We start from the raw sequence: 12,702 nt of genomic DNA on the forward strand, positions 1-12,702 counted from the left end.
TAAATCTTCCCATAATAAATTCGTTAGCAGGATATGGAAGTTTTGTTATATACATATTAAGATAATGATTTTTATCTTCTTCTTTTAATTTGTAATAATGTATTCTATATTCACATATATAAGACTCCACATTACATAGATCATATATGTGAATGTTAGCTAAATGGTTTTTTGCTTCTTGATATTCTTTATTATAGACTTCTTGTTTATGATCTATAATATTTTTTCCAAAAAATTCTTTATATAGAATCATCATTATATATAATATCTTATCATAAGCTGTTATTTTTGTTGCTAATTCTTCTATTATTTGGTTTTCTATTGATGTCATATAATCTCTTATAGCTCCTTTAGTATGAAACCCTATGTAATTCCAAATGTCTCTTCCAGATAATTCATTAAGTTTTGGATTAGTAAAGGCTTCTAATAAGAAGGAATTTAACCAGTTTTCGAAAATTTCTTTTTCATTCGATTTACAGTCTAAATCGAGCATTCTTTCTCCTTCCATTTCCTGGATTTTAGGAACATATTTTGATGGTATTTTTGTATATTTTGAATCTTTATTTATAAACCCCTTTTTAAAAGCATAATTATCAAAACCTGTTTCCCATTTAAATTGAGATTGATTATCCCTAGATGTTCCAGCTTCATTTTTTACTTGTATTGGAATTGCTGGTTCTTCGTCACTTGAATAATCTAGGATGTGTTCTTCATTTTCTATATTTTCAGAATTTACTATTTCTTCTTCTATCAGAAATTCCTGTTCCATAATATTATTTTCTTGAGCCATTTTTAATTGTTTAAAAAGCATTGTAACTTCTTCTAATTTTTCTTCAATATTCATAATTTTAGTGGTGGTTTTACTTTTAAATCTGTTATGTTGATTATATTTTGAAATTTTTCTTAGAAATTCCGTGTGAAAAATAAGTTTTTTCAGGTTTTTGAAGTCTTTCAATAAAACTTATAGTAAAATAAAGATTTTGAGAAAAATCATTTTGTATTGATTTTAAGAATTCGGTGTCATTACAGTTAACATTAGTTAAAATCATTAATTTTTGATCTATTAATTTTGATAACTTAATTATTTCTTCTCTTAAATCTTCTAATTTACTCTTTTCCATTAGGTGACGCTTTTCTTTGTGAAGAGCTACGGTTTTAAGTGAAAAGTGTGGCTTTAAAAAGTGTAGTTTAAGTAAGCAAATCTTTAAATCTGTACAGATTTAGATCTGTACCATATAATTTTCTTTATCCAATATATCTTTTTGTTTAATTACAAGGTACATCGACTATACTTTTGCACAAAGATATGGGACAACGTCAACAATTATTGTCTACCGTTTTATTTTTTTTTATCCAATATATCTATGATGATAAGCTCATGAGTCATGAACTAGATAGTAGCAAAGTTTTTGATTGATGCGGACCAAAAAGGATGTCATAAGTCATAAAATATCATAAACAAACAAAATAATATTCTTTTGCACCAAAATATCCGATACACAGCTGTCATGTTTGGTCGTACCAACTAATTAAATATTATGTAAGATTAATTTTAATAATCATTGAAAAAATTAATATTAAACTAAAATTAATCACTGAAAGATCAATAATATTGGATGTACAAATTAAAATTAAAATTAAATCAAATTTCAACTAAATGCTCCCTCTGTCATGATATCATAATACGATAATTTATATGAATATGATATAAAATATAAAATATATTTATTTCATTAACAGCCGAGGAAAGTTTTCATGTATTATTGTTTTAAAAAGGAAAAAAAAATTAATAAGCATGTATCATCTTTTGGCTTACCCTAAAGTTTCCTTTTAAATTGAGATTAAAGTTAAGGCACTCCCAAAGTCCCTATGATTGTCCAATTGCATCATTGTTAATTATGGAAATTAAATATCCCTTTTAAATTTTAAATTATTTTCATTTTATTTGGACAGCCCTGCCCCCTTCCTTTCTAATCATTTTTTTTTTTGTTTTTCAAGTGCATGAACCTTAAAATAACACGTGGAAAATACAGTTAAGTTTACTTTGATCTGAAATTAAGGAATTTGATTGATTTAGTTTTCGAGATCTTAATTGTACTACTAAATTAGTTTTTCAAATTAAAAAAAATGTACTATATTAGTTCTCTCATTTTCTACCACTAGAGTACTGACGTCGTCAGTAACGTGGCCAATTCTTGCCACGTTGAACATAGAGAAACAACGTCATTTATGATTTGGCGTAAAACATCTCTTGAAACGACATCATTTGTTTTTTATGAGAAGTAAAACATTAACTCTCTTTTGTCTTTTTTTGTCTTCAATTTCTTCATGAGCGATGTAGAGAAAAAAAATTCTCTTTTGAGTGACAGAAATTAGTGACTCGTAGCTGCAACCTGCAATAGAATTTCAAGAGACCATTGGAACACGATGTAGACTGTACACTCGTCTAGAGAGTTCGTTTATCATTGCAAGAATCTTCTATTTCGTCACAGAGTTGAGTGAGAAGGAAAAAAATTTTGATACTAACTACTCCCTGTCTCAACACAATGAACCCACTACCACATCCAATTCTAATCCGAACTAAACTAATAAATCCACTGTCTCTGCTGATAATACTTTACCTTCCAACAACATAGAACCAACAAATCCTGGTGCTAATAACTCCCTGTCTCACAACAATGAACCCACTACTACATCCAACTCTAATCCTAATCAAGCTACTAATGCATAGCCTATTAATATTCCTATGCGAGTGCAGAAATTAGACACCATGTCCGAACATCCCACAATTGTGCTCGAAATTTTCAAGCGAATACAACAGTGCTTCAAACTACACTGCCTCCTACAAGGACATGTACACACTGTAATGCACGTCTGTTTCACCATGAAACATTTGACATGTGTTGCAATGGAGGAAAAGTCTCTTTGCCCCAAGTAAATGCTCCTCAGGAATTACTAGACATCTTCTTAGACCCTTCTGCAGAAGGGAACCATTTTAGGAAACACATTCGTGGTTACAATCATGTTTTTTCATTCACTTCGTGTGGTGTACACATAGACGAACAATTAGCTTCAGCAAGACATGGTATATATACATTCCGTGCTCAAGGATCAATGTACCACAGTATAGGAGGATTTCATCCGGGTCAGGGGGCGCGGCCACGCTTCTTGCAACTATATATATACGATACTGATCACGAGTTACAAAATAGGATGCTGGAGAACACACAACTGCATGAAAGTTTGGTTTTGAAGCTACAACAATTGTTGCACCGATATAATCCTTTTATCCATGTATTCCGCCAGCTTGCACAACGACTAGATGTGCAAGAGTGTAGTTTGGTGATCAGAGAGCGACCTGCTAATCAACCACAATACAGTCTCCCAACTACTTCACAAGTAGCAGCCATAATAGTCGGTGATGATATTGAAACAATGGTGCGAGGACGGGATATCAAGGTTCAAACCCATGCTGGTAACCTCAGAAGGATTCAAGAGTTTGTTGGGTATTACGATCCACTACAATATCCTCTTTTTTTTCCATTTGGAACCCATGGATGGGATATAAATACTCGAACTCAACGTGAAAACAAAGTATCATGCCGGACATATTATAGCTATATGCTCCAGGTACAAACTCCTATATTTGTTACATCATTTATAGACTTCCGTAGATGATAGTTTGTACCAATAAATCATTTCACAATTTCTAACAATTTTCTATAATCCTCAATATTCGTAGATCCGCCCCAATGATCACTCAACAGTTTTGCAAGCGGGGCGACTTCTTCAACAATATGTTGTTGACAACTATGTGAAAATGAAAACATGCAAGTTAAGATGGGTTCGACAAAGACAAAGGGAACTTCGAGCTGAACTGTATCAAGGCTTGCAAGATGCTTTGCACACAGGAGAGAATAATGCTGGTAATTACTCAACTTAACGGCCACATGATTGATCATTACGTGTTCCTAAATTTAAACTTTAAAACTAATAATACTTTTCTCTAAAATCTGTTTTAGAAAATGTTGGCAGAAGAACGATATTACCATCGTCGTTCGTGGGCAGTCGTCGAGACATGACTCAACGGTACGAGGATGGAATGGCTATTGTTCTTAAAGAAGGAAAACCAGATATTTTTCTAACTATGACATGCAATCCATCATGGTCAGAAATAGCTTCGGAACTCAGTCCTACTCAAACTCCACAGGATCGTCCGGATCTGACAACTAGGATTTTCAGAGCCAAATTCGAACAATTAAAACAGGATGTTATTACCAAAGGTGTACTGGGAAAGGTGAAAAGTTATATTTATGTCACCGAATTTCAGAAAAGAGGATTGCCACACGTACATATGTTGCTAATCTTAGAAAACAATGACAAATTGAGTGATCCTGATCAATATGATAGTTTGGTCCAAGCGGAAATACCATGTAAAGAAACAGAACCACACTTACATGAGGCAGTGCTAAGGCATATGGTCCATGGTTCTTGCGGAACACTAAATCAATCTTCACCGTGCATGAAGAACGGTCAATGTAAACGCAACTACCCAAAAGAGTTCGTACCAGAGACACGACGAGGTGATGACTCATATCCTCAATATAGGAGGCGATTTGATACTCCAATTCCTATCAACCAAAATGTCACCATTGACAATAGATGGGTGGTTCCGTACAACCCTTGGCTACTACTGAAGTATGATTGCCATATCAATGTAGAGATATGTAACAGTATCAAGAGGATAAAATATCTATACAAGTATTGCTATAAGGGACCAGACCGTGTGGCAATGGAGGTTCACAAAAGATCTCATTATGATGAGGTGCAACAGTTTATTGATGCAAGATGGATTGCCGCTCCAGAGGCATGCTGGAGGATATTTCGATTCAACCTTTACCGAATGTACCCATCAGTTGAGAGGTTGCAAGTTCATTTGCCAAATCAACATCAAGTGAGCTTTTATGAGCACCAAACTATTTCTGAAATAGTTAATAATGACTATTTCTCAAGAACAATGCTCACTGAATTCTTTGCACTTAATCGGGCCGATGACCAACAATCTAGACATCTTTTGTACAGGGAAATTCCAGAATATTACAGTTGGCACAGCAAGGAAAAAGAATGGCGTCGACGTAGGTCACAAAAGAGAGCTATCGGTCGGATCTATACCGTTTCGCCAACAGAAGGTGAAAAATTATATTTGCGTATTCTGTTGTCAAATGTAAGAGGCCCAACTGGTTGGGATGATTTGCTAACGGTCGATGGTATCCAATATTCGTCCTTTAGGAAATCCGCTCAGCATCGAGGACTGTTGGAGAGTGATAGTAGTATAAGATCATGTTTGGTTGAGGCATCCATTTTGAGAATGCCATGCGCTTTAAGAAGGATGTTTGCCACCATTCTAATTTTTTGTGAGCCAACAGATGTAAGAAGTTTGTGGGACGAGTTTCTTTCATGTATGGTGGATGATTACGCATCAACAAGCACTACAACCTGCAATGGGTTGACAAATCGTTTGTTTAGGGATTTAAATGACATCCTCCTACAACATGGAAAACATATTGGACAATACGATTTACCAGCTCTAACCTCGGACAACGACAACGACAACTTCATGCCTAGAATTATTCAAGAAGAAATGTCCATCGAAGTTCCTCAAGAAGACCTGTGTTCTATAGAAAGATTGAATCATGACCAGTCTGCAGCTTTCAGGTGCATTATGAATACAATTGATCGAAGAGAAAGTGGAGTGTTCTTCGTGGATGGACCAGGAGGAGCAGGTAAGACATTTCTTTACAGAGCTATAATTGCAGACTTAAGAAGTAAAGGGCATATTGTCTTGGTAACTGCGTCCTCAGGAATAGCTACAACTTTACTGCTTGGTGGTCGAACAGCTCATTCTAGATTTAAGATCCCAATCAATGCAGAGCCATCCTCCACGTGCAATATAAGTAAACAATCTGATCTTGCAAAACTGATTAGGCAGACGACCGCGATAATTTGGGATGAAGCGCCAATGACTAATAAAGAGACAATGGAATCACTGGACCGCACATTACGAGACATCTTAGAAAACAATACTCCATTTGGAGGGAAGGTGATGGTTATGGGAGGGGATTTTCGCCAAGTACTACCTGTTGTGCCGAAAGGAAGTAAGTCGCAAATGATTTCAGCTTCTATTGTTAAATCACATTTGTGGGCATTCACCAAAATTCTTCACCTGCGACAAAATATGCGATCCCTTAATGATCGTGATTTTGCGGAGTATCTTATGCGCATAGGGGATGGGATTGAGTCTACCATATGTGAAGACTTGGTACAAATAGAAGTAGGCATGGCAATACCATGGGAAGGTGAGGCATCGTTACACAAATTAATAGAAGAAACCTTTCCAAATTTGCAATCTCATGGGTGGGATGCATCTTATATGGTGGAGAGGGCGATATTGACACCCAAGAACCATGATGTGCAACAGCTTAATGATATAGTCATCAACCAATTTCCGGGAGACGAACGAATTTTAGCATCCTTTGATGAAGTAGAAGGAGATACAAATAATCTGTATCAACAAGAATATCTTAACTCGATCTCCACAGGTGGATTGCCACCTCATATGTTGAAGGTAAAAAAAGGTGCTCCTCTGATGTTACTGAGAAACATAGATCCTAAGGCAGGCTTATGCAATGGCACAAGGCTACTGTGTCGAGGAACTTTTCAAAATATGTTAGACGTGGAAATCTTAACAGGCCATCACTCTGGAAAAAGAGCTTTTCTGCCTCGGATAAAACACAAAACAACTGAGAACTCAGGACTACCCTTTGTGCTTATTAGAAAACAATTTCCTGTAAGGTTGAGTTTTGCCTTGACGATAAATAAATCACAAGGGCAAACTATCCCTAAGGTAGGGATCTATCTCCCTAAACATGTGTTCAGCCATGGTCAATTATACGTTGCTCTATCTCGAAGTATTTCTCAGTCAACCACAAAAATCTTAGTCAAAGAAGGAACAGTAGATGGAAAAAGGGGACAATTCACAAAGAATGTGGTGTTCAAAAAAATTTTGTTACCTGCACCTCAGGTAATTTATGTCCTTGGCAAATATGTGAGCCTTTTTACAAGTATAATCCGTGTATTATGTAATTTTATCATTACAATATCAACATTGGAATAGATAGTTTTGTTCACTAATTTTAACAACTAATGACTAAGATTTTTAACAGATAAATTGATATCAAGAGAGCTCATCAGCATATTAAAAGAGATAAGTGAAAGGAACTAGAACCTCTACTTATCCCAACAGGTATGCACCAACTACGATTCACATATATAAATTATAAAAATTATATCATACATCCTTAAAATATATCATTATTGGTTTTTTAATAAATTATAGTTTGCAATGTTTGTATATACTTTGAAAAGAATTCAAAATTTGATTTCTTTAAATGTTGCTATCAATTTTATAATTTTAGCAATAAAATTATAAAAATTAAAATTTTAAAACTAATAATAGGTAGAGGTATGTCTTATTTGGGATATATCATTACTTAATTCTAAAGTAATATATATAGGACACTACTGCAATATATTGTGATACATATATGCAATAAATTACAGGAAACAGGATTTCAATCGTTATGGAATACATGGAAAGATGAGCAATCAATTGCATCGATGAGACCAATTGACGATAAAGTAAGGATTACATAATTAATGACAGTGACAACTACACTGATGATACATATTTTTGTTTTAGTGTTACTGATCAAACGTGCAATTGACACAGGTTCATCTAATCAAAATTTATTCTATTGGTTGGGGAGGTACAGTTAAAGCAGAGAAAACTCAACTATGGAAGATGGTAAAAAGAGAAATATTGGAACAAAAAAATAAAAGGTAATGCAATAAACCTTTGTTACATAATAAATATTTCCGTCTATTTCGTCCTATATACCAACTATGTTAAAACTTTAACTCTTTTTTTTCAGCCATGAACTTAGAAGAACACAACTAACTCATTTCGAACCAAAACAATATCATTGCAGGTAATTATTATTAAAAAAAATTCCTAACAAAAAAAGATGTAATTTCATTTAATTTACATTTTGTCAATGATAAACAAGGATTAATGTCATTTCTTTTGTCCTTTCAGAAAGTTCAATGCAAAACAAGATATCACAATTCTACAGGTTTTAATTAAATTCTTCTCTATAATAAGCAATCAATTTAATTGAATAAACCTGAAGCGTTTTATACGGTTATTTTTATGATAAACAAAATCTGACAGTTTTTCAAGATGCAAGAAGTTATTGACAAGGAGATGTATAATGAATTAAGACGGATTTTTTCTAGGTACACAATCTTTGTATTCTCCTATTTTTTCAGTAATACTCTTATAGTTTGATATTTTAAAACGAAAAAAATAAGCATATTCATTTCTTCTATCCTTCCATTATTTGTAGGAAAATGCAGGTCTCTTCAGATTCAGAATCATATTTTGGCCTACCACTTAAAAAAGAAGAAGACAAACATGAATATCCATGATATTTAGAAAAAATTAATCTTTTGTAAATAACTAACATGCATTTGGGTTTATAGATATTTATAGATATATACTCTTTTTAAATTTGGATAATATTTTTGTCGTTATTTCTGGAACTATATCTTTTACTGATAATATACATATATTTTTATTGTGTGCTTTTATAATTTAGCATTTTAAAGGTTTTCTATAGTAGTTTTACCCTCAACAGAATATAAAACAAATAAGGTTATGTTAATTTTAAAATGATGAAAAGAATATTTATTTGACAAATTTAAAGAATAAATGATATATTAATATCAACACTAAAATATGATATAAATAAGATCACGTTAAACTTAAAATTTAACAAATATAATCTAATAAATTTAAAGAACGAATAATATATTTTAAAAATAAAATTAAATTCTTCAAAACAATAGAAAAGCGGCTGAAAGTGCCTGTTGAGCCGCTAGTATTTATAACAAGATTAACAACTTGAACATTTTAGTTATAAAAAGAAGAAGAGGGAGAAGTAGGGAAAAAAATTTTGGTTATAGAAGAAAACAAGGAACAAATTGGAGCTAATACACTTTTATGCCATGTCATCGCTGGTTACTATGTCCAGTGTGACAAAAATTGACCATATCACTGATAGCGTTAATGTTCCAGTGATGGAAAATAAGAGAGGAATTAACGAGATATAATTTTTCGAATTTAAAAGACTAATTTAATGCAATTAAAATTTTAATGACTAAATTTATACAATTTACCAATCTCAGAAATTAAAATGGGGCTTAACTCGAAAAACACATCTTCTATTGTTCCTAAAAAACTGCATACTATATATTTTTAATTATATATTTATTATATAAGTAAATAAAATCTTTTTATTTTTTAAAATAAAATATATTTTAATTCTTTCTGCATAAAAACCTCTCTGTCATAAATTTTAACTCTTAAAAGAACGGTCATCCAACAAGAGAATACCAACCCTTTTTCTTTCTTTCTTTTTTTTTTCTATTTTTTTTATGTTTATAAATGAAGCTTTTTTTTTTGTTTCACCTTTTGGATTGAATCTTTTTTTTAACACTTTCAACCAATTTTTTTTTTTGGTAAAAACTTTCAACCTAATTTTAGGTGGAAATTCAGGTGCAGTCGACTTCACGTGAAGTTGATAACTCACAGTCGTTAGACGATTTGACTGATTTGACAAAATTTTCATCTAACGGCTCTCAGCTATCAATTTCACATGAAGTCGACTGCACCTGAGTTTTTATCTTTTTTTAAACAATGTAAATAATAGACTCTAGAATTGACCCAATAAAGTAAAAAAGTACTCCACCTCCAAATTACCTCCTAAATCTTAACATTAGGATAACTATTCACACACCTAATAAATTAAACATTCAACATATTTATCATTCACATTGTTTAGTATTTTTATTGTCTACCTATAATTTTTCTTTGTTGACAAACAGTCATCTCCTTCAATTGTTTATTTTCCCTCCATTGTTGAATGCAAATAGACAAAACCCTCTTTCTTTTACAATCTCCCACTTCCCTTGATGATATTCAATTTAATTATCTGGTAATACTCCTTTTATTCTCCTCAAATATGGTTTTGTAAAAATGACTTATAATAAGATGGCAATTTTAGTTATTAGAAAAATAAAATGTAATATAATTTTTAAATAAGTATAGAAAATTAACTTTTAATTAGTTAACTTTTTATTCTTTATTGACAAAATATTTTTTTAATGGTGTTTTTTAATAGGATTTAGAATTTCGAGTTTAGAATAATAATAAAAAAGAACAGTTATGCTATCCATACAAGTCTTTTTGACTTATAAGTCTTACAAGTTAGGCCAAATTCAATAGAAGCTACGATTACCTACAAAAGCGTGTTAACACACGCATTACGTTTCCAAAGCACTCCTTCACCATTATGAACGACTCTTCTTTTTCTTCGATGAAAACCACAACTGTCATTTTTTCTTTGCGTTTTTCCTCCTCCTCTTCTTCTTCCTTCTTCTTCTCCTTCTTCTTTGTGTTTCTCCTCCTTTTTCTTCGCATGTTTCATCTTCATTGTCGTGTTTCTCCTCCTTCTTGTTTTGATTTTGCAACATTATGTATTTTTTCTTCTTTGTTTGATTTTTTCTCCCAAAAAGAATTATGAGAACATGAAATAAGAATATGAAGAAGAAGCAGCAGAAGATGAGGAGAAAGAAGAGGAAGAATTTTGAATTATACAGAACTTATCAGAATAAAAATATACCGAAATATTTTTGTTTTACACCCAAATTTCTTCGTTTTACACCCAAATTTGCTGCAAATACAGAAATGAGTTGTGCTACGTATACAATAAAATCAACCACCAAAGTCAGCCACCAGTATAAAATATATACTGGAATACAAATATACATTGAAAATAAATTAAAGCACACATGTATTTATATACAAATACATTGGTGACTGATTTTAGTGGCTGATTTTAGTGTACAAATAGTATTTTTGTACAAAAAAATATTTTCTAATGCTGCATTTTCTTCTTCTTCTTCTTTTCCTTATTTCTTTTAGTTAAATGAATGTAAATTCATCCTCTTCTAAGTAATTTTGCAGCATTATGTGTTTCCTCTTCTTCTTTGTTTGATCTTTTGTTTTTATTTTTGTTAAGAGAGTAAAACAAGAAGAAACTTGAAAATATAAAACAAAAAGGAAAAGATGAATAAGAAAAAAAAGAAGAAGAAGATTGTGATGATGATGAAAAAAGAAACAACAGCAAAAGATGAGGAGAGGACGAGGAAGAGGAAGAGTTCTGAATTATGCAGAACTTATCAGAATAAAAATACACCCAAATATCTTCGTTTTACATCCAAATATCTTCGTTTTACATCCAAATATGCTGCAAACACAGAAATGAGTTATGCTACGTGTACACTAAAATCAGCCACCAAAGTCAGCCACAGTATAAAATACATACTAGAATACAAATATACATTTTTTTCCAAAGATAGTAGGTTATATTTCATTAATTATTGAGAAATGAAATACAAAGATGTCCAAAAGTAGGACAGCATAATGAAAGGTGGAGATTTTCCAAAAACACTACATTGAAGGTATTCATCCAACGGTGCGTGGTCGAAAAATGAAGAAAAATCTTAAAGAAGAAAGAATGATAAATCAAATTGAATACAACTAAGAGCTTGCCTCATGGAGATGACGACCTAAACTGGGAGTTCTTTGGATTTCACGGAGCAACTTGACAGAGCTTGCTAGAATGGCAGACGGCATTGAAGTAGAACCTTCAAAAATCAACTGGTTGCGAGCTTTCCAGCAGTTCCAACAAATGATGACAAGCAATTGAGGATTACGGTCAGCATTTTTCAGCGGGTTAAACATCTCTGTTGATACAATCTACCATGTCCAAAAGTTGTTAGGACTCTGAGGGGGAAGACAGTCACGAAGATAACTCTGAGACCATACATCTTTAATTATAGAGCAATCGATCAAACAATGAGTGACTGTTTCGGTTGCTTCATGACAGCAGGGGCATATTGGTGATATAGATGGGATGCGGTGATGAATCTGAGTAAGCACCGGAAGCCGGCCATGAAGAGCTTTCCAGATAAATAGCTTAATTTTGTGAGGCAAGTTCAACTTTCATAGATCAATCCACGGCTTTTTCTGCTGCATATAATTAGGGAAAAGCTCTAGAGGCGGATGGTAAAATAAATAGCCAATTCTGTAACCTGAAGCTGTATCATATTGCTTGGATTTGTTCAAATCCCATTGCAATTTGTCCCTACTCTGCTGAATTTTAACTGACAAAATCCTGTTTGCAACGTCTTGGGGAAATAATTCTTGAATGAGATTCTAATTCCAATTTCTATCTTCAGTAATTAGATCTTTAACTCTTGGAACTAACTCAGAAATAGCCTATCTATTTGGCATATCAAAAATTATTAAAGGATACGGAGGAGACAGCCAAGGATCCTCAAAGGTTCGGATATTCTCTCCAGTACCCACAGCCCAATTAAGACCTTTTTCAACAATCTTTCGGCCTTCCAGTATACTCCTCTATCCCCAAGAAGGTAAGACTCCAATTTCTGCCGTTATAGCATTACCATTGCTAAAGTATTTACCTCTTAGGATTTTGGATAATAAGAAAGTAGGCT

The 12,702-nt window shown here is 32.7% G+C and overlaps 1 protein-coding gene across 1 annotated transcript; it reads left to right on the plus strand.

Annotated features, from left to right (window-relative positions):
- The first annotated feature begins 2,898 nt into the window (after positions 1-2,898).
- On the plus strand, positions 2,899-8,547 carry LOC107641294 (uncharacterized). Its single transcript, XM_016344791.2, has 7 exons — positions 2,899-3,630; positions 3,743-3,926; positions 4,023-7,081; positions 7,621-7,698; positions 7,790-7,864; positions 8,291-8,355; positions 8,466-8,547. Exons 1-7 carry the CDS (start codon positions 2,899-2,901, stop codon positions 8,545-8,547), a joined length of 4,275 nt encoding a protein of 1,424 aa, XP_016200277.2.
- Positions 8,548-12,702: the final 4,155 nt, after the last annotated feature.

This window comes from Arachis ipaensis, chromosome B5 (assembly GCF_059453495.1).
Source record: "Arachis ipaensis isolate K30076 ecotype BB chromosome B5, ASM5945349v1, whole genome shotgun sequence".
Lineage (NCBI taxonomy): Eukaryota > Viridiplantae > Streptophyta > Magnoliopsida > Fabales > Fabaceae > Arachis > Arachis ipaensis.